The sequence below is a fragment of the Ixodes scapularis genome, unplaced genomic scaffold, assembly GCF_016920785.2.
Source record: "Ixodes scapularis isolate PalLabHiFi unplaced genomic scaffold, ASM1692078v2 PGA_scaffold12__126_contigs__length_90152505, whole genome shotgun sequence".
In the NCBI taxonomy this organism is placed as follows: Eukaryota; Metazoa; Arthropoda; class Arachnida; order Ixodida; family Ixodidae; genus Ixodes; species Ixodes scapularis.
In genome coordinates, this window is record NW_024609838.1 from 69,964,411 (window position 1) to 69,987,925 (window position 23,515).

Genomic DNA, 23,515 nt, shown 5'->3' on the forward strand with positions numbered 1-23,515 from the left:
TAGATGGAGCTGCGAATGCATGCAGAACCTTGGCATTACTACACTCTAGGGCGTTGCCCTTAACTTTTCTTCTGTTGGGGTCACACATGGTTTTCGCGTGTCTTTTATTGCTAGTAGCGCAAGAGGTTCCGTACCTTCAGTATGTTTTGTCTAGAACCTGCTTTCCGTATCAACATTGCACTATCGTGCTTGGTTCTTTCCTTCTACTCTTTCTGCGGTGACGAACTCCTCGTTTTATGTTCCCCCCTGAGCCGCAGAGAAATAATTCTGTTTAAGAGGGCTTTGCACGATTGTGGGGTACTGTTGCGCTTGGTTTTGAATCTCGCCTGGTGGTGGGCTCGGGAGAACGATTGACTATCCCTTAAAAATTGGTCCGAACCATCACTTTTCTTTCAGAAATTCTACCTCGATCTTCAGAAACTAAAATATTCCCTCTAAGTGTCCACTATGACGATGTTGGTCAAACAGCCGTGCTTTGGTCATCGAAACTCCTTCTGTTATAGTACGCTATTAGGAGTAGCTTGGCAAATTTTTCAACAATATCTCGCACAGCATAACGGTGTACAAAACAGCGTCAACTTTTAGCCCTCTATGTTCTCGTAAGTATGCACAGTGTTCAGTAAGTTGCGAAGAGCGAAGATGTCAGTGGATGATCCGCCCTTCGGTATTCTTTTAAGAATTTTTGTTTTATAATATTCGACAACTTATTTAGTTCATATTTACGACTTGAAATCGCTGCAAGCATGCGCTGATTTTTCCGGCCGATTTGAGACTGAGCGGGGGATTTATGGCAGCCTATACGTATGCGATGTACAGGGTGTTTTTTTTCTGGAAGGGGGGGGGGGACTAGAATTTGGAGAAGGAACTTGCATTAAGGTTTTTCATAGCCCTGGGCCTTCAATGGGGGCTATGGGGGTCACTATAGAAAAGGTACGAAATTGGCAAGTTAGGTAATTAACAAAACAGTTTTTTGACTAACGTTTACTTTTCCAGTTTATGGGGAATAATGCAGTTTTAGCATTGACGCTCGACGACATTATACACTAGCCGTGGCTCGATATCGTTTATTAAAAGAAAACTACAGAATGACCACTACAGGGTGGGAAATGTCTATCTCGTGTACGGCTGGAAAATCAAAGCTGAGCCGCTGAAGCGCCCTAGGGACGTCAATCACTCCATTCCGCGCCGGCCCCGCAACCCCCGTGCCCACGACGACGGTAACGTGAGTGGTGCGATGCAAGTGCAGGTTCCAAGAATTGAAATCGGAGGTGGGGGTCGGTGGCACAGTTTTGGTCTCGAGCTGGGTGGACAGGGATGACATTTTTTGCCTCGTAGGTCCCACTACGAATATGTTAATACAAATTTCACGTCACGCGGCTATAGTCACCAGCAGAGGGAGAACGGCAGGGCCTGTCTCTCCATAGCCTCCTCTATACTCGCAAAGCCTGGCAGTTCGACGACGGAGCCATAGAGTGCCCAGTCGCAGATTTTGAGCGCGAGGATCTGGTTGCACAAAGCATCAAAGAGCTATTTCTCGGGGAATCTGGACGTCAGAGCAACAACTTTTGCAGCGGCGAGGACCCAAAACACACTTGTTCGCTCGGGAGAAGTGGGTTTCGGCGTCCCGCCGCAGCGGGGCGCCAGTCACATGGCTCTCCTTTCATCCGTTGTCTGCCGCTATACCTTTTCGATTTCGGTGGCCGCTTCCCGTGGTGATCTGCCAGGCTTTGTCAATATATAGGAGGCTATGGTATTTCGAAAGGCCGGCCTCCAGTACGCTCTCCACACCTTCCAGTGTGCTCTGGCTGCGCGAACACGCGCTCGACGTGCACGAGACGCTGAAGTGTTCTCGAAGTTAGAAAGCTGGCGCTCGAGGGGGCACAACTGAACTTCCTCTGCCGTTTGCACCTTCTCAGTGACTATCGGTGACGTGAGCGATCGAAAGCGTCGCTGTGGTCGGCCTGCCACGATTGGCCGAATGCTGACAATGACGTCAGCAAAGGATTTTTCATCGACGGAAATAAGAGTAATGGAGGAACTTCAATTTTGACGGTGTTGGAAGCGCTGGTTTCAGAGCGCAATGATTTCAAGCTTCCACCAGGCTCATTACAAACACCATCTAACTTGTTGTTCGTGAGGTAATGACGTCACGAGAGAAAAAACATTGGAGACCGCCACCAAAACATCTCGCCGTAAATAGACTATGAGGCCGAGCTTAAATTCTCCGAGTACATTACGCCCCAAAAAATTAAACTTAAAAAAAATGTTGGTTAAAACTGCTTATTTGGTTAAGTGATATTTCGCTTTCACCTTTTTTATAGTGGCCCCCATGGCTCCTACCTTGACCTTAGGTCTATCAAAGCCCTATAGCAGGTTACCCTCAACTAAAATTTGGTACCGATAACAAACCAAAAGAAACCTTGTGTATTCATTTGGTTAACATACGTTCTGATCTAAAGACGCTCTGGCTATCTGCCGAGAATCTAAGGTAGAGGTGCAGATAATGAAGGCTCGGGGACGTCAGAACAGCGAGCTCTGGTTCGAGTGATTAATGTGTAGAGCTGAACCTAGCAGCCTTTGTCTCCCGAGCACCCGTCGAACCCGTTCGAACGCGAAAGCCAAACGCCGGACGCCGGCGCTCTGAGTTCTAACGCGTTCGACGAGTGCAGTGGAGACAAAGGTTGCTAGGTTCAGCTCTACCCACTAGTCATTCCGACCAGAGCTTGTCATTCTGACGTCCCCGAACGTTCATTGTCTCTTCCTCTCCCAGAGTTTCTCGGCGCATCGCTGCGATGTAACTTCAGTACACGGATAGCCTGAAGGTTTAAAACAGCGTTCTTTTCTGTTTTCTCGAAAAACTCCGCAGTGACGTCCACTTCCTGGATTGGGCGCCTCAAAGTAAAATGTGAGCAAAGCCACTCCGGGGAAGGTGAGTGGCACCTTTGCCTCGAAGCGACGGAGTTGGCCAGTGGCCGTTCCGTTTCTCGCATTACGTACAAGAATTATCATGTTTCCTTCGATCAGTGTGCTGAGTTTACTTCAGTTCACATATTAATGGAGAGTGTGTTTATGGACTGCATTTTAGGCAAAAAGTGTCAAGCTCGAGTGTAACGAAAAAGGGATACAGGCTGGCCGAGTGCAAAGCACACACAGTCCATAGTAGGCAATGCACAAGCATCTAAAGAGAAAATGCATCCTAAGTCATAATTAATTATACGTACCCATAATTAGTCGCAAATTAATGGCAACAAGCTGATTATAGACGCTTTGTAGCAGATTCTATGTATATACAAAAAAGTAGAGGGAAAAGGGGACAGCCTTGTCGGAGAAAGCGTTGTACCACAATACGTCTCCCTACAGATTTATTGACTATTAGGCTAGTTGTACAGCCACTGTACGCCATGCGCACCCCCTCGCGTATGACTCTTCCTACGTTAACATGATCGAGAATAGCCAATAGGACTTCGTGTGGTACCCGGTCAAAGGCCTTCTGGAGATCCACTTGTAGCATGGCCACACGGCTATGCATGGCGTCGCAGCATTCCAGGACACTCCGCGCTGTGTGAATGTTAGTAAAAATTGTTCTACCTTTTATCCAACAAGTCTGATGAGGTCCGACTATCTTGGTTACAACGTTTTGCATTCTTCTGGCCAAGACCTTCATCAAAACGTTTTGGTCGACGTTGGTCAAACTTATGGGACGATACGATGTCACGAGCCTGAGTTCAGCTATATCTTCCGTCTTAGGGATGAGGATGGTATGAGCCGTTAGTAAAGACGGCAGATGAAAGCTAAGATCGAATGCTTCGTTAAAAACGTCCGCTACACAAACCCGATACTACTCCCGAGCTCTGCGTTTCCGTCTTTTATACTAGCCATTTTGAACGTACGGAATTTCTAGATGACTGCCTAAGCAGTAAAAAATATTCTCAGCATGTTGATCGTTTTTCAGCAATGTCATACCTCTGAAAGTATTTTTAATGGCTCAGTGGCTCAGGGGATGCATCTCTTAATAAAAAGAAAACGCTCGATCATGCCGTAATTATTTGAAAGCCAATAAATCAAGCCGCTCCGATGCGGTTCCAAGCCATGAGTTTGTTTCCCGCACGGCACTTCGTAGCCAGTATTTCTATTGTAGTGTTTGCTTTTCTATTTGTGCTGTTCGCGCACGGCTGCAATTGCAGGCTTGAATTAATCTCTGTAGAGCGGATATTCACTCAGCTGGAAGTGATGCTTCACGGGCAGAGAAATCGCCTTTCGATCAACTTGAATATAGTTAAAGCCGCGACTTGCGGCAGGTGTTAAGTGTACGGAGCTACGCCGTGGCGTGCTCGAAAACTTCTAGCGCTCATCCCAGCGCGCTATTTGGAGGGCAGTTTCTCCAGCAACCGTAGTATATTTAAACAGCAAAATAAAGGATAGCTTTTTTTCGATTTTACCTATTATTTTTATGCTAAAATTTTACTGTAAATATACGCACTTTCTGTCATAAGTTCGTACTGTTCAGTCATTTCCCCAGAGCGCAATCGCTCTCGGGGACCGACAGTCAGATTGGCCACTGTACGATTGGAGCTTACCGTTCAGGCCAGCGTTCCAACATGACTATCCGCACGTCGATCGATTGCACCTAATCCCTATTGATGCACGCTAAAGTTTGCTCCACTGTCTTTTTTTTTTTTTTTTGATGAATCGATTTAGGGTTTATAATTCTGGCGACTGGAGGACGATGTAAACGATATAGGCTGAGAAGTGGGATATGAACCACTTTTCAGTGCTGTCGAAGCGACTGTTGCGGCATGTTGGTTTTGGTAATGTAGTGGTGACCATTCACGGTTCGGCGGCAGAATATCTGCAAAGTGGTACTCCCGAGCCTGGAGAGGTCAATCCCAGGCGTTGTCGCGGTGAGTGGGTGATATCCGTCGGGTTAATTGTTCCTTGGCGTTTAAACTGCTGAACTTAACCCTTGACTTGAGGGTTCTGTGTGCGCTGACGGCTGGCGAGCCAAGCTCTCATCTCGGCTGCAACTGCGGCTGTCTCTGTGGTTCTTGCTATTGCTTCGTGCTCTCTCCGCGCTTTGTAAGGCTGTGTACATTTTGTTCATCGGTAGGCGTAAAACTTGATTCAAGTCGCCCTCTTATACTGCGACTCAGGTGCGGCCTGTTGCGGCTACGCGATTTTCGCCGGCTGCGCGATCTTTGGGGGGACTGCTGCCGCAGTTTTTTGTTGCGCTCGTCCTCCCGTCGGGTTTTGTCTGCCTCTTGTCACACCAGTTTTTCGGAGTGATTAGCTGGATTTCTACCCCGCAGTTCTGGCAGTAAGGCACGCAGTTGTGGGGCGTATTCTCGGACGAACCAGGTGGGAGCTTGGTTCCACACCTCAGGCGGGTACAGAAATGGGGCTTGTGTGAGCACATATCCGCTTGGTGGCCTATGACGACACAGATGTTCCAGAAGAGGCTTGTTGACCTGTGAGGGTATAATCTCATTAACAGCCCAATGCATAGCGCGAATCGAGGAAGGCAGATGCGTTTCAATGTGATGAGGGTCGTTTTGGATGAACCGATCCTTCTCGCTTGGAGGATCTTTGTTCATTGTACCTCCAATTCATGTTAGATTTCTTCATCCGGAAAGGGCGTATGAATACCATGGATGACTATTTACCACGTCTCTCCCACTTGCTTGATAGGCGAGGATAGGGTGTTGTTGGCCGATAATCTAGGGGTGGCGGAAACGAAGGATCTCCTCCGCTGCCGTCGGTCGGTAGAAATCAATCGCGCTGATGATTCAGCGCGGTTGATTTAGGTCGAGTAAAGTGTGTGGGGCAGGCCTCTGAGCGGCCGCCTGCACTATACTTGGTCATTAGGCTTAAATGAAATTCGCAAATTTTGGGGTGGTAAATTCACTCACCGTCCGACCGGTGATCTTATGCGCCTCTCTGACAACATTGATGATGATCCATTTCGCTTTTTCCAGTGAAAATTATAAACAAGTGGCGGAGCGACGGGCTCCTTATGTTGAATCGTATTCTTCTTCCCCTGAATTTATTATATTACTATTATTTTTCTATTATTATTACCAGGAAAATACATTCGACTTCGCTCATTCGCATTAAGACCCAAACACATGGGGCGATTTCCAAGCGCTACGCCCGTGTCAGCGTCACGTCGAGTTGGCGCGCGTCGCGTCGTGCCGATATTTGTCCCGACCAGATCTGGACGTCGGCTCGCACGTAGCATTGTTGTGGGTGACCTCGAGCGACGCGCTTCGAAGTTGACGCGGCCGAAGCGCATGAAACAACACCCCATGGGGTTGGGACTTTAGACAGTGCTTTTTCAGCTCAAAGTCGTCCCCGAGCAGTTCGCAAACGAAAGTCGCAGGAAAGGTAAGACAGACGCAGACGACGTTGCGAGCAGGCGACGTTGCAAAGGAGCAGACGACGCTCAGATAGAGGGTCGCGATCAGCCAATCAGGGCTCGGCGTTCTGACGTCACCGCTACCCCCTGCGCAAGAAGCAGACGAACTTGCCCTCCGCATATGGTAGCGCAGAGCAGAAAGGGCAGAGATAGTGTGCGAGCGCTTGGGTCATGAGCGGCCGCTCCCCGAACCACGCTTGTTTTTGTGTTTTCGTCACCGTCGTTTTCGTACTCCCGGAGAAACGGCTGCAGCGATTCGAAAGGGCGCTGGCAACAATGCACCATGCCGGCGGTGTCGGCGGAGTCGTCAACGTGCCAGCGGAGTGCGTCGTCGTCGGACCATCGTATCGCGCAGCGGAAGAACCATGCAGTTTTGTCTAAGTCGGTTTCGCGTTCGAGGTCCAAGGACCGTTGCGGAGATGCGGGCGCAGGGAGAAACGGGAAAGGAAAAGGGTTGACGTTAGGTTTCTCCTCTCCACAATACCGAAAAAAAAGACGAAAAAAAAAGTGTTTCTGTGTTTAGCCGCTCGCTCTTTTGTAGCGCTAGCAGGCAATCTTCCCCGGCTCATAGATTGACCCAGAATATAGCGTGAGCACTCGATTTGGGCTCGTGATAATCAATAACTCGACAAGCCTTCGGGTAGTGATTCGTGCCCGATCGATTCAATGATGACAATAGCTGAACCATAATAATTTCTGGAACTCAGCGTGTGTCCTGTGCTTTGTCAATTCTAGCGCGTAGATGATGAAAATTGGCGGCATATAATCTACTCCAGATCACGTGGCCACCTGTTCTGACCATGAATTGAGAAAGAAAACGCTGCTCGTTTTTCTTTAATATATTTTTTGACTGCCAATGCACAATAACAAAAACTAACACGCGTTTCGTGGGTTATAAACACCAGAGATTCATTCTAAGCAGTATTTACGCAAAGAACAAAAATCGTTGCACCGACCCATTAAGTAGATCACGCAGTACAGCTAAAGCAGGAAAATGTTTTGTTTTACCGAAATAGGAGACTGTAGACTGGTAGACTGTGCATGATAATTCATTTAGTATGGAAGTATTAGTATGAAACTCCAAGTAATTGTTGCCATACTTTGCTCGCTAGTTTTTCAGAAGTCTCGACGCAGGACGTGGATATATTACACTTCCGCGTATAACTAGCGAATTTCCCTTCTTCGGTGTCCTCTTTCTGCCCTGCGCAGTATTGCCCTTACGGGTTCGTATTCCACTTGTGTTCATTTGACCTCCTGGAAGGGGACGATTCCGCGTCGCACACCTAATGTGCGGTGAAGATAACCAATCTAAATTTAAATAGGAAAACTCTCATGGGCAATTGCTAACCACCTTAAAGGCGTTCTTTAATTTAAATTGAAATAATAACTGTGAATCATTTTGTTTTATTTCTACAATAACAGCTAGCTTAAATCCGGAGCCTGATCTCTGTATCCTAGAATATACAAAATATGCACAGCGAAATAATGGAGTTACTTTTCTCACCGCAGCCCTAACTCGTTGCCATTTTTTACCACCATTGAGAACGTTTATATTGTGTGCTCTTGTGTTATTTATGAAAAAGTATCTTTATTTTCAGTTTTACTTGTATATTGAATTTCTTGTCAAGGGCCCCGCTTTGACTAAAGCTGGTCTTGCTTCGTGGCATACGTTGACCTGAAATGCCAAAAGGCCTTGTCACAGTATGCGGCAAACACCACTTTTCTTCTTTTGCCAAGTGAAAAAAAATTTTATTTTTTTTTAGACGGAAATTTGGTTTGTTAACGATTACCTCAAGTAAAAAAGCGCAAATACACAAGAAAGAGTGAACATGGTTGATACAGGACGCAATGGGGCCAGTTCTTTCATGTAGTACATTAAAAAGCGCCAAAAATCGTTCGTTTGTTATGGTGCGATTACGCTTGCAATGTTCAATCTCGGGAGGCAAAATTACCGTGTACGCAGCATACACTTCCACTGTGTGCTGTGACCGCGTTTTTTTCTTCTTTTTGTGTGCATGTTTGTGATTAAGAGCAATGTTGAAACCGCAAATCGCAAGGAAAACAGCGCCATGTCAAATCGGCTTAACACGACCACACGCTAGTGCTATTCACGTATACAATTCCCCTTAGCATGCAATCCCGATATCTCAGCCCACGTGCATTTATCGCGTCAGCAGGCAAGTACAAACGCGCCATATTAACGCCCGCTGAGGATGACACCAAGCAGACGCTCTTCAATGAACGGGGCTCAGCTCGGAGACAGCTTTCCGGGGCAATGTGAAGCAAGCTATGGGCGCCAAGCGAACGCCACTTAAAATAATCAAGGCCCGCCGAACATCCCCCTCCTTCTCCCTGGAACTTCATCACGCTCGGATGGCGCCGACTCAGCAATTGGGCCCGAGCCCGATGCCCAGCGTCCTTCGACACGCTGATTGGACGCGAGGCCCAGCCGAGCACTGACGCAGCACTCGGTGTCCAATCTGTGTATGGACGTCGATGTTCTTGTTCAGGGAGCTTTGATACTCGAACGTGCTACGCGGACGCCGATCAAGGTCATGCACACGCCTTAATAATTGTGGCTGTGTGGATATTTAGACAACATGCAGTTAATAATAATAATAATAATTTTTATTGCATTTAGTGTACACATACAAAAACAGACGTGCCAAAGCATCATTGGGCTTGTCTGGCAGCGTCTGGTAGTCACCAAATGAAACTCAGACACACAAATAGAGTACAGAAGTTAAAAACTAAACGAAATCAAAATCGAAACCAAAGTCAACCAGGAGAGTAGGGAGGGGTGGGGGGGGGGGGGGGGGGGAGGGGGGGGAGGAGGAAGGGTATCATTAATGTTTCTGAGCGTTTTCTTCAATTTATACCTTGTTGTGGGATTAATAACACTCGACGGGAGTTCATTCAAGCATGCATGTACCTAGTACAATCGGGTTCTTTTACCATATCTTGTAAAACACGGATGTGTCTTATAACGCTCTTTCGGTCTGAGTACGGGCAGGGACGTACGGAGACTTAAAACTGTTGGCCCAAAAATGTCCTTGCAGTTGGTCAGCCATCTAGAAGTTGCGACGAGTCACTCAGTAAATGGGAAATTTAGCCAGTGCAGTACAACCGCTAACCTGGGGTCTTTAACGTGCACCACGCAATAGTGTTACATGATACAAAAAAAAAAAGGAAACACATGGCGGAAGTTGCATAGGAGCTGTTTCACACACAGGAGGCATCGGTGTAAACGCGAACCAGGCATATCAGATTGGTCTCGCCCACAAATTCTGGCTCGTCCTTTACCGAGCCATCTAGACTCATAAACCCGGAGATCAAACTCGACCTGGACATACTCTTAATGATGTGGTTAACCAATTCTCGCACTTCCAGTAACTATGGCTTAGAGTTAAAACTTAACGTTCATACCCTAAACATTTTGTTTTCGTTTTGTTTTTGTTTTCTTTTTATTGCTACGCAATGGTATAGTTGCAGAGAGAAAGTGGGAGAAAAACAACGGGCATTCACCCCGTCAACTCGAAGCCAGAACAAGCGGCCACGTACTTCAGTGCCTATTGTACGCCACCAATGTTCATCATATAGTCACGCCCTGGGGTTGGTAAAGCACGGGGCATGTGCTGACTTGTCAAGCCCCGGTCACACTGCTAGTACATCATACAAAGGACAGTCTGCACATAGTGTCTGAGGCGTGTTTCCTTCTTGATGTCGGTCCTGTCGGCATCGGTCACAAACAATGTCTGCAGTCATGTCGACTGTCTGAGGACACGTAGACAAGGACTGTCAGCGCAGACATGGATCACACAAATAAAATGTCTGCAACTTGAAGCAAACACGCTTCGATCATGCTTGGCGCGTATCCCCAGATAATTCTGTCATATCTGCCGCGAACACCGTGTCTTTTGTATGGCGTATTAGCAGTGGGACTGGGGACTTAGTGTTTGGCAATTCCCTTCATCGCAGCGATTGGACTCGAACCACCACGGAAATGCTCGTCCAGGTATCAAAGTATAACTTGTGAATCGGGGAGGCTTTAATTTGATAAGTATAATTGTTTTGAGTATGCTAAAATGAACTCAAATTTATGATTGAAACATTTTGGACGATTTTATTCTAACTATTCAATAGGAAGTGCATGAAGGAGCTTGGTTGACCTTTGGAGCGCAGCTCTTACCGCTCATTCACACTGGAAGCGGGTCCGCATTCGCAAAGCGGTTGCGAACGCGGTTGTATAAAGATCCAGTACAATTGCACGCGCAGTTGATGTCATCGAGTGCGCGTGCAATTGTACTGGATCTTTATACAACCGCGTTTGCAACCGCTTTGCGAACGCGGATCCGCTTCTAGTGTGAATGAGCGGTTAGGTGCCCGTTGCCGGGTTGAGCGGCGTCGGCGTCGGCGTCGGCGTCGGCGTCGGCATCGGCGTAACCGCGCGTTGCATTATGAAAAAAACTTCCCGCTAAATTTAGCGGAAAAGTTTTCCCCTAAATTCAGCGGGAAAAATTTCCCCGCGAAATCTAGCGGGTTAAGTTGACGTCACGTTACTTCTACACCAATTTAGTTTCCCCGCTAAATTTAGCGGGAAAATTTCCCCGATAAATTTAATAAGAAAATTTTTGTCAAATTTCACGGTAAATTTAAAGGAGACATTTTCGCTAATGCTTGTGGGAAATTCAGTGAAAATCTTTTTTCTAAATGGGAGGGCAGCAGGAGAGCAGGATGGGAAGAGGAGGAGGGGGAGAAGGGACCTATTCTTCCCTCCGCACCCTCCCCTCCTCCTCCTCAAGAGCTGCGCTCCAATGCGGCATTACATGGAATTGTAAACATCTTTATTTTTTTTTTTCTAACAGTCTTTAGTACAATATTCGATGATAAAAGTGTACTCCACGTTAAAACCGTAGCAGGTTTTCATTTTCGGAGGTCGCGGAATCATACAAACACGCATCGTTAAAAGTAAACTTGGAAATAAGGACTTGTGATGTCTTGTCTAGTATTGCGTTCGGCAGTGGCGATGCCGTGAAGGGAACGAGCTTATAATCGCCGAAATGAAGGCGTGTACCTACACGCTATGGTTTTAAGACAAGCTGAATGTTGCACCTCGGTAAATGTGAGCTTGTTTTCTTTCGTCACAGGAGAGCACCAGATCAAGAGCAGTCCCGTGATTGGTCGAGTTCTCCGTCCTCACTCCACACCGGCCACACTTGTCTGGTGAGTTCGGTCATGATAAACTGACAGGGGAAATAAAGCAACACAGTCTCTCTTGATAATGCTTATCTGAACGAAAGAAGAGATAGTTAACATACTTGAATAGTAATTCAATGAACCTGGATGGATGAATAAATAAATGGATGGATGATGCCGAACCTATTGAATCGGGTGGTAGCTGGCGCCACCTAGCCAGTGTTTTTATCCTAACATTTATTTAACACAGAGTTATATATCTAAGATTTATTCTTAAAAGTTCCGATACGTACGACGGAGGCGCCTCTATGCAACCGGGTGCACACATCTTCCGCCCTACGGGCCGCCCGAAAGGGAATAAGAAAATATTAATTCTTCCCTCGACCTATGCCCCCCGTCATTGATGTCTCTACCTCCCCAATGTTTGTTTTTCTCTCACTATCCCTAAATCTGAATGCGTTTGTTAAATTAGTCGCCTCATCAGCTATTTCAAGGTGAAGCCCCTTACAGTAAGGTATAAAGTGCTCAGCCGTCTCCTTTTCCTCTCTCCAAGCTCCACAGCCTGTATCTACTTCGTCATGTCTATACTCTTTTTCACCTTATGCTGTACCGCAGAAAAGGCTACAAGCGCGAGCTTCTTGCTCTGGGGCACATCTCGGCGGCACAAGCTCTCGTGCAGTAAGAGCAGCTGCCAATGATATGAGCTCGCGCTTCTAGCCTCCGCTGCGGTCCAACATAAGGTGAAACTCAATGTATCTTAATCCGCAGCACTCCCGTACACGCCCCGAACAACAAGGAGCTCCCCCTAGAATTGTCGAAGATGGGCTCCTTAGTAATGTCTTTTTTAAACGATCTGTAGACTTTCAATGAGGCTTTAGTCTGCATGCCTGCTTCCGATATTTTCCTCTCAGTTTCTTTAACTTTTTTCTTAATTATTTTCTCCTTCGCCTCCTTGAGATTGCCCATATATTTAGATCTAAGTTTTATAATCCGCTTTTTCCATTCTGTATCGATGTTTTTTATGTGTTAATGGCTAAGAACTCTTCGTGCCTATCGTTCAGCGTCTCTCTCAGCATATCGTCATATTTATCTACTGCTAGCTTCCCTGCCCTCAAATAAGTACCATCCAATATGGCTTTCCGCACTTTGGTTCAGTGTTTTGCCACGTGCTCGCTGAGCCAGGCTACCTACTGCACGGTTATTTATTTCTAGCGTTGTCTGGACGTCCAGATTTCTGCAGAAAACTGCATTTGTAAAAGTCAGGCTTGGAATCAAAACCCCTCTCCAGATCTCTCTCACCACTTCATACCTGTTATAGTTCCACAGTCCTCTATCTTTCATTACAGCTGCATTTCTGTTGCCCTTACCAGTTATGCATCTTGCATGTTAACGAAGGTATTCTGTACCCTAGTTAATCCAGGCTCCTTGTTACTTGTATTTATTAACTCACTCGATCTTAAATCCTTGTATCTTTAACTCTTCAATTCCGTCATCATTGAGCACCATCAAGGCTGATTTGTCACTACTGAATTCTAAGCCAAAGATGTTCCCCTCTGCGCCGCATATATTCATCAGGGACTGAAGCTCTGTGTTGCTATCGGCCATTAGGACTGTATTATCAGCATGCAACACAGATTTTTTTTTTCAGTAACGAGCGCCGTCTGTGGACCGGCCTGTGAACTACAAATGAAGGGAAGCTCAATAGGCCTTCGCACGTCAAAACACGCTGGCATCACTCCGTTGTATCGGTTTTCATTGCTTTACCTGCTTCATACTACCAATGTCCAAAAAGAGATTCGTCAAAACTAAGAAATACGTGAAAAGATGGTTGCTGACAATGTTGGTCGTGTGGGATATGGTGCCATCCGGAAATGTCGACAGCGGGCAGCATGGCCAGGGGAGAGGTGTACGCCTCAAGACGGCAAAATTAAACCCGTTATCTCACGACTGTTCAGTTATAATTAAAAAGTTACATTCTTAAAAAACTGCTCCAAGCTAAGGAGCACAAGGTTGTCTCAATCTAATGACTTTTGATCAAAACCTTGGCCAAGCGTAAGCAATTATGGACATCAGTTCAAACCAATGACAAAAAAAATGAAAGGTTAAGACTGTTTCATAATAAACTGTACGTTTATAATAATTTCTACTCTTGGCATGAAAGCACGAACTAAAGAGTCATACTTCGAAGAGAAAGATCGCCACCCATAGTGACGGAATGACCAAGCGACCAACCTGATTTGTGCCAACGTACCGAAAAAATATCTTAGAATAATTTGTGCGAGCGTGCAAAGTGTGGTGACTAAAAGAGAGCAACTAGAGTCTGCGTTGTTAACTTACGACCCACGTGTGGCAGTGATTCCAGAGAGTTATAATACGACATATCGGATAGATTTGTTTCCGCCTTCCTATACAGTATACAAAGATACCGACAATTCAAAGGATCCGACGCAGTAGGTGTAAAATCCGCGACCTCCTTACAAACCGACTTACAAGTAGAACTCGCTAACTATCCCGCCACCTCGGCGTGTAAGCAATTGAAGGAACAGTGGGGAGAAAATACAGCTTTCTTTATTTGAACTAGCCTTCGGTAAATCAAATTAGACCCTTAAAGAAGTTTTCATTAAACAAGATACGGAATATGAAAAACACTTCACCGAACGCAACGCCAGAAGGACGTAATAGGATAAATATTAAAATAGAAGAGTTCGCTGTCTCACAAATATGTTAGCTTCTAAGTGCCTATACGAAACCGGATGCATTATTATCAAACTCCACAGCCTTTTCTTTTCTCATTCCGATGGAAGCAAGCTTCAAGACTGAAGAAGGCGAGCGGGTTGAACATGAATACATAAAATTGAAAGAATAAAACACAGAGGACAAGCATGGACAAGACCATGAAAGAAAGTGGTTGTCCTGTGCTTGTCCTCTGTGTTTTATTCTTTCAATTTTATGTAAGCTTCAAGAACTCGCGCATTCTAGAAACGTGTTATGAAATGAGCACACAGCAGCATTTAGGATTTACGAAAGTGTAGGAAAATAAAATCCCGTGACGTAATTTTTTTTTTTTTTTTTTTTGCGCAGTTTTTTAATTTTCTTTCTTCTGTGCAAGCCGCGACCAACGCAATACTGGTTCCTATGTCAAGATTCATGGATGCAGCGTTTGTCAAGATTCATGAATGCAGCGTTTATATTCCTAAGACTGAGTGGAGAAGGAAAATATGTAAGCGAGGTGTGTGTCAGTTGACGGCATTTAAAAAACAAATGGCATTGATAGCACATTCATTGTCAACAGCGCGTGGCCGAACCGTTTCGACATGAGTCGGTAACCGTTATTTTTTTTTCGGTTCAGTTCCGGTTCGGGTTCATCGCGATAACAATATAACGGTTCGGGTTCGGGTTCAGTTCCGGAAAAAATACCGCTTCGGTTCCAGTTTTCGGTTCGGTTCGGTTCCGGTTCGACACCCTGATATATATATATATATATATATATATATATATATATATATATATATATATATATATATATATTTGTAACTTTTGTAACTCTTGAACTCGGCTGTATTAGGATTTTTTTATTCTAGGTTATCCTGATACAGCTCTTGGGTCATTCAAGGATCATGACATGAATTTACTGTCGAATAAATTCACAGATCATGGTGAACATTGCGTGCGGACTTTTGTCCCTGCAAAGCGAAAACAAGTCGGTTCCAAAAACCTGCGGATAATGCGAAATTCAATTATTTAAAACAAAAAATCAAACGCCAAAGAAAATCGCAGTTATGTAACGCAAATGTAATTTCGCAGCTTCGCGATTTCATAAAATAAAAACTGGCAGAGGGCAGGTGCAATTATGTTCCCAACAAACTTTCAAGAGTTATGAAATATTGACCCCCGAAAGTTTGGCAATATCTGTCTCAAAACAAAGAGGACATTACGCAGATTCTTCGCAAAGGTTACGCCGTACGGAACGATAAAGTGGCTGATTTATTTAACCTGCATTTTTAGATCGTTTTTTCTCACGCAAGCGAAACTGGTCCACTTGTAACTGGCGATGTAAGAGAAAATGAGTTGTAACAAAATTACAAATCAGGGTGTGCCTGCTATGCTACTTAATATTAACGCTAAAAAAGTCGTGTAGCCCGGAAGGTATCCCAAACTCTTCTCTGAAGAGATATGCGGAAGTGCTGGCAACTTTTTTAACAGTTATCGTCAATGCGTTATTTTCGGTTTTGATTGTACCCCATGACTAGCGCTCGGCACGTCTGGTTCCGGTTTTTAAGAAGGGCAATCCTCTGCAGCTCTCGCCCAGTATATTTAACTTGCTTATTGTGTAACCTTATCGAACAGATGATTACAAATTACCTAACCAAGTACCTTTATGAGCACAATACACTTTCGGACGCGCAGCATAGGTTTAGGCGGGTATTTCCCACAACCCAACTAACAGCTATCGCACTATAGGCTATAAAAGCCGCACGCTTTCTATCGACGTCAGCTTAAAGCGACGAAATGCTTTGATATTGCTGCAATGCGGAGAAACATATGTGCTGATGAACGAGTTTATTTCGATGTGGATTTGACGCCGCTCCTTGGGTAGAAGCTCGCATTCCAATCGGCCTCTCCCGCTGATGCTGCATGTCGGAGAAAAGCAAACTGTGCCGATACTTATCTGAGAAAAGGTACCTTGAACATATACTCGGTACTTGTCGAAATCTTTCCTGCTGATGCACGCGAGTCATTAGCGTTCTTACTGAGAGCGGCGGAGTGGCCGATTCTTTTCGCACTCGCGCGTTCATAATCTCGGCAGTCATAAATCCAACCTAGAGTCCGCAACCTTTCTCTCCTCTTTTTCTTTTTTTTTCAACTGCGTCCTACTGCGGCAGCTGATTCTCCGCAAGGCACCCTCCTCGCAAAGCAAAGGACGGTGTCACCTCAACTACCGAAAGAATTGCTGAGTAGAGCGGCCCGTGCGGTCGAAACTGCCTGCTGTCACAAACTCAAAGATGGCGACCTACCCAGAGTGCACCGCTTGCAGGCAGCGCGTTAGGCAGCAGAGATCTTTGCGGACAGCCAACAGAGCGGGTGATCGGCTGCGTCGGACCCACGTGATGAGCACGCTCCAGGACTATGTCCAGGGACGGACGCAAAAAAAAACAGCGTTCCCCCCAACAAAACAAAAAAAAAAACAAAAACGAATCTTATTAAAGCGTACCGGAAGTGGCGGGAAAACCTCCGTTTCCAGTGCAGTAAGTGCTGTGCACAGCAGAAAGCGGGTCCTGTTTGGACAGCGGGCTTGACAACATCCTGTGCCAGGCGGTTACACATATGCACATCCCAATTTGATTTTGATTCTCTTTACTGTGCAGGTTAGAAGAAAACTACGAGGTTGCCGAGGGGGTCTGCATTCCACGAAATACCCTGTACCTGCATTACGTGGACTTCTGTACCAGGAACACAATGCAACCGGTCAACGCGGCAAGTTTCGGAAAGGTGAGAGAAGGAAACGTGACGGAAGGCTGTCTCCTTTAAACGACGGGAGATGGCGTCAAACATCTGTGTGGTACTTTACTCAATTCCACATTAAGTGCTGCCGCGGCCAAAGGTACGACCTGATAGTGCCAGTCAAGCAGCGCCAAATATCTATTTGCTAAGTAAAAAAAAATTGCTAAGCAAAAAAACAAACAAAAAAAACAAATTGGCTGCAGATTTGGTCATTTTGCGAAACGTGTTTAAATGTGACAGCTTTATAGGCTGCGTGGTGCGCTCCGTTCGTGTGGTGCCTAGGGCAGGATTTAGTCTTTCAATGCCTGGACAGGTGGTGCTCATAGTTAAGGTGGTATGCCCAGGGTTTTGCATGGAAACTGATAATGTCACACGAATGTCTCTTTGTGACGCTGAGCGCGCTTTCCTTTAGCACCTCCCGGATACAAAGCCTTTTGCGCTGAATTTTCTGGGTCATCATGAGAAGGGAAGCGTGCATTCCTGCTCTTTACACTCCTCGTTCCGCTGGTTCTTCCTACACCATCTTCTTCTGCTCCCCTTTTTGTTGCCCTTCCCACCTCTCTGCGTTCACCGCGCTTTATCACGCCACCTGCTTCTTCTCTCTCCTCCCGTTCCTGCGTGCTGGGTCCGTAGCTCAAAGATTTTCGCCGGCTTTCACTGAGCGCTGGCGTGGGATATTAGACTCCTCCAGAGCATCTTCAGCGGCACAGCCGGACCGCGGTGACAGGGATGACTCAGCTTCGACTGATTATAAGATTACCTTGACGCCACTGCCAACTGGTTTCGCGGTTTTAAACACCGTCTTCATGCATGCTGACGGTCGGGGCCGCCCCTATCGTTTGGAAGACATCCTGAGTCAACTGGGACTGCTCCCCGAGGTCATTGCTTTGAGGGAGCACCAGATGAACCATGCAAGTCTGGGCCGTGAATTTCAAGTCACACGAGGGTAAAAGGAGGGTTCTCACAACGGGAGACCTCATCGTCAAAAAGCGGCCATGCATCGACATCGACCCGCGCAACCGGGACGTCCACATCAAGCTCCGCTAGTTGTTCTTCCACGTGCCCGACGAGCAGGAGAGGGCGGTACCCGCGCTGTATGGCAAGGTGACCGAAGTGTGAACCGAGATGTGGAGAGTGCCGGGCGCTGCGGGCTGTGTATCGATGACGGATACGTCCATAAATCGGCTCAAGCCCGGGTTGGGTTTGGATGAAATGCCATATCATCTGCAAATCGCCGGGCAGGGCACCGCTTTACCTGCGCTTCCAGCGGACCGGCCACATCCACCGTGAGTGCCGTGTGTCGAAGTGCGAAACCTGCAACCGGTTTGGACATGATGCCAACCACTGCGTGGTCGTACGCAGCGGCTTCGGGTTCTGGAGGTGGGGATGCCACCACCGAGTTCTTCATGGACGAAACGGAAGCAAAGGCAACTGTCGAGGGGGCGGTTCTCGCCCCCTCGACAGGCCCGCATTAGAGCATCCACCTACGACGGCTAACACCACACCGGTCGCCGAGACCCCAGCGAAACCTCAAGAGGCGGCATCAAGCGAGGATGAGGGAACGGCGACGCCTCGTGACCAGTGCACTGGCCACAAAGCGACCGCTTGAGCAGGACTCAGATTTGTTTAGGGTCGAGAGCTTCTCGAGTCCGTCGGAACCGCCGGAAGATACGGCCGGCAAAAAAAGAAGAAGCCGTTAAGACTTCCACCAAGTACTGTGCCCAAACCCAGGGGCCCGGATAAGCCGGCCTGCTCACTCAGCCCTGAGTCAACTCCTGGTGAGGGCCCTAGAGTATGAGAGTCCCTGATTCGCTAGGACGCCTAACCATGTCAATGAGCTGAAGGTGGTAGCGGTCTGCGGGTTCGCCTCACGTCGTAAAAAATGTGCTAGGCTGTTTTCAGGTAAGTTCGGCCGACCATGTCCGGTGACCATCTTTAATTTTTACGAAAAAAATGTAATTTGTAGACTCAGTGTCCATCAGAACAAAACCTAAATCTGTTCTGCGAAAAAGTCCAAGGGCACCAAAGCACTTCTCATGAGTAGTGAATGCGAAAGCGTGAATGTCGTTCTTCCGCACCCTTAGTTTGTCTAGGGCGTACTGGCGTGGACGGCCACGTTTCGCCGGCCGACAGCCGAGCGCGAGCTCTCGTGAAGTGTCTGCACCACGCTCGGCCATACACCCGCTCCGGAGTTTGCCCGAACGGGCTCTACCGCCACTGCCAGCCACTGCTCCCTCTTACTATCGGCCGGGTCGCTGCGTGCGCTGCGCCGCCATAGAGAGGGCTTTTCTGGTGGCCTTCTTTGGAACTACGCCGCACGAGATCTAATGGGAGCCCCGTCCCTTGATGACGCCCGCCGTCCAATGGGAGCCTATCCATCAGATTTCTGCTACAGACGACATTGGGACAGGGGAAGGTGCCGTTTGGCGCGGCTTCAAAGCTGATGACGTCGGTTCAGTCCATAAAACAATTAATGCTTTTAGATTAAGAAAACATTGTACTTGCGGAAAAAAAATTAGAAGCACGATCTCAGTGCTAAGCGTTTACTGCGAATTGTGCGAATTCGGCATCTGGGTCACCTCTCCTAAACAAACACTTTTGTGGCTAAAGGTATAGAAATATTTACTGACAAACTGCGTATAGGAGAATTGACTCAATATATTTATCATTATGTAAACGACGTTGTTAATTTCTATAAAAAAATCGCAAACACGGCACGTTCCGCAAAAATACTTACTTTTTTTTCTCCGCATTTATAAATACCAGAACTTTAAAACTTTGCCAGCTTGTTGTCCTGTATCTTTTTATTATTGGCGCTAAATATGTTTTCCCTTGGCAGTAAAGTAAATTTATGAAAAGCGCTCAAACGGGGCCATTTAATATGTACGAGATATTTGGTAACTCAATTTAAAAAAGCACATCTTCGATTTCTTTTAAACTCTTTCACATTAAGTGTAATAATAGGTACTAACAGAATCTGCAAACAGCATGTTGTATTATGTTTGAGCATTTGAAGTTATAAAGCTAGAAATAAGACCACATTGAAGCTACCGCAGCACCGTGAATAGGGCGTGTAGATACACATAGATGACAAATTCATAATTTTTTACGAACTAAAAATGCTTGAGTGGGGTCAGAAAAAACAAATTGACTGCAGAGGAGTGAACGGTGGTTTTAAATATAAATTTTAGTGCATTTTTGTTGAAGAGTCAAAGAAATCGCGCGGCGGTCCGGAGCGATCTAGAGTCTTTCTCATGTCGCATGCTTCTCAGGGCCTGTTTTCAATAGCCGGCGTGCGGGGTCTCTGTGTACACCACGCAAGGGAAGCGACCGGAGCGGCTCAGCTTAACACATGTTTATCTCAGCCTTTTGCCTAGCGGTATGGCGCGGCGGAGCCGGCCCGCCTCTGCTGCGGCGTACCTGTGAAACGAGGCCGGACCTCCCGGCAGGTGCCCGTGAGGCGAGCGGCAGGCAGATCGCGCACCACCCTCAGTAAAGCACTATCGTATGCGGTTTGCTTAGCGTAATGACAACTGATCATTTTGTTCCCGACGCTTTTGTGTATTTTTGTTGTAGTTGTGGAACGCATGAAAGAGCGCCTCCCTTCACTGCACGAGTTCTGGACATTGACGGCATTTCGTTTTCGGCGATTTCTTTCTATTTTTACTATGAGCGCGTGCTGTTGCATCGTGTTCTACAAACAATGGTATCACCCTAAACAAAACGACGTCGAGGCACCGTAACGTGCTCCACTTGGCTCTCCGGCGCGCGTTGCGCAAACAGATGGGTGCGCCGGCCGGGCTTGAGAATCAAGTTTTACTCCCTCCTTGCGCAGTCGCGTTCAGACGGATAATAAAAACAGAACCGTTTGAAATCACAGAGTTGGACTGCGTTTATCGTCCTTAGCTTTGAACATGTAACCACAAGCCGTAAAACGCGAAGAGAATATAAATACTGAAGGGTACCCGTTGTGTAAAATGGCTTTTATAATTATTTGTGATCAGATTCGTATAAAATTTGTTCTAGCCGTCTTGCACTAGACTGCTCACGGATGCTGCTGGAAGCAAGTCTTTATTTCCGAAGTGACTTCTTTGTAGACACTCCCGTTCTTGATACCAGCGATTCGTGGTGCAGTTGCTTGACGCGTGTGCACATGCCAGAAGTGTCAGGATTTAATTTTAGACACCGGCCGGACAGAATCCAAGGGTCTCGTTTTCATTTTCCTGAACAAGCCTTGGCAGGTGAATTAGTGCAACATTCGGTAATTTTGTCTTGAGGACGTCCACCATATGTGACGCACACTTACTAGCTGATGTGGCACGTCTTCAGAGACTGAGTATAGTTGCACGGTGTTTGAAGAAGCCTCCAATCCCGTCACAGACGTTCTTGCCACGCCCAGTAGCTGAAAATAGCCATTTGACCGACAGGTACTTGGTTTTCGTGAGCTTATAGAGTTGATACCGGTTCTTAAATTCACTCGCTGCACCGCCACTGACGTGCGCCACATGTGCGTAAAGCGGAGCAACGTCTTCAAGTCACTCGTGAATGTTTGCAACGGCGTAACATGCATGGGAGGAATCGTGGCTGGTGTCATCACTGATGACGGCGCAGCTACGCGTTTCTTTTCTAGTTGTCAAAACGGATATGAGGATCGAAACTTGCGTCTTTTGCCAGTGATGTGACTTAAATTATTCACGGAAGAAAAGTGTCCAGTTTTCTGCGAAATCAAAATGGAGCAGGACATTACTCTACGAATTATTTTGCTTCAGTTATCGTTTTGCCATGCTCGCGTCGAATATATTCATGCTCCACCCATTTTCTCAAGAACTCTCGTAGGTGTTCCACAAACGTACCGGACTCATTTCGTTTCACAGCGGACCTGTTAAGGATGGAACGCATTCCTCAGGTTGCGAAACAACTCCGGACAGATATTGCAGATTTGTACAGAGGCTCCAGGCTCCTCCGTGGCTCCATAGGCTGCAGTGAGGCTTGATGAAATTGTATTAACGAGAAAGCTCTCGATCTCCCTATGCATCCGCCTTGCGTAAGGCTTCCGACTATGCGATTTCAACTCGGTCCGTGATTTCAGAGGTGACATTTCTGCTGACTGAATAAATCTATTGAAATCCTGGACTGCTTGTTCCCGAGGAAAAAAAAATTCGTTACGCTGAGATGTCCCTGGACAATCTTTGGCGAGTTGGTAAAAGTGTCTGAAGCAGTTCTGACACAAAACGTCCACATCTCGGATGGCGTGAGCCGCTTCTGGCATATCCTTTTTTTAAGAAAACAATCTTCAAATCCTTCACTCTGCGAAAGTTTCTTTGATATTTGATATTTTTTCCTCTGCCTGTCGGGATAGAGCAGAGCGCTCGCTTTAAGCTGCACGGTTCAGCCATTTAAACGCAGGGAGCACTTGGCGTGTGCAGTAAACGCGGACGATGCTCACGAAGCGTCCGCCAGATGGTCCACAAGGAAGGCAAGTGAAAGTGAACGTTATCTCTGGGGTCTTCTATTATTGCTATAACTTTGAAACAATTGGTAAGCTTTTCTCCAGTGCATGTCTTCTCTTCGCGTTTCACGGTCCACCGCGGCGGCGGCTCCTATGCTGTGAGGAGGCGCGCCATTCCCACCACGCCATATCATGGTACCTCTAGGCTAAAGTCTAAGATAGACGCGTGTCAAGCAAACCTGATGAAAACAGGCCTTGCAAAGTATGTGACGTGAGAGTGCCTCTCGATCGCTCTGAACAGCGCGCATTTTCTGCGACTCTTATACAGAAAACACGCAAGAATTCCCACTTTAAAACCACCGTCCTCCTCTGTTTCATCAATTTGTTTATTTCTGACCACCCTAGAGCATCTTTACACTTTTTACAAATAATGAATTTGTCATTTATGGGTATCCACAGTCCACAAGCACAAATCACGGTACTGTGGTGGCCTCAATTTGCTCATATCTCTAGCTTTATAACTTCAAGTGCACAAAAAAATAATGCAACATGTGTTGGCAGATTCTGTTAGTACCTATCATTCGCCTTAATAAGAAAGATATTAAAAAAATATGAAATATGACCTTTTTAAATGAGTTTCTAAATGACTCCTAAATATTAAAAGGGCTTCATTTCAGCATTTCTCAAAAATTTGTTCCGCTACCCAGGAGAATAATATTTAAGCGCCAATGTTAACAAGATATAGGACAACACGCTGGCAAACTTTGAAAGTTCTGGTGCTAATAGATGCGGAGGAAAATATATAAAATATAAGTTTTTCTTTACGGAATGTATCGTGTTTGCAATTTTTCACTTGAAATGAACATCGTCGATACTTAATAATAAATATTTTGAGTGAACGTAGTTTGCACACAAACTACGTTGACCTCATACGCAGTTTGTAAGTAAATACTTTT

At 46.4% G+C, this 23,515-nt stretch overlaps 1 protein-coding gene across 1 annotated transcript in view; it reads left to right on the forward strand.

Annotated features, from left to right (window-relative positions):
• Positions 1-23,515, forward strand: part of LOC121835244 (transcription factor RFX4-like) — a 64,467-nt gene that overhangs the window by 24,808 nt on the left and 16,144 nt on the right. The window contains exons 2-4 of the mRNA XM_042289235.1: positions 2,867-2,929; positions 11,560-11,635; positions 16,975-17,098. Of these exons, the coding sequence (XP_042145169.1) occupies positions 2,867-2,929; positions 11,560-11,635; positions 16,975-17,098 (263 nt within the window). The remainder of the gene's footprint in view (positions 1-2,866; positions 2,930-11,559; positions 11,636-16,974; positions 17,099-23,515) is intronic.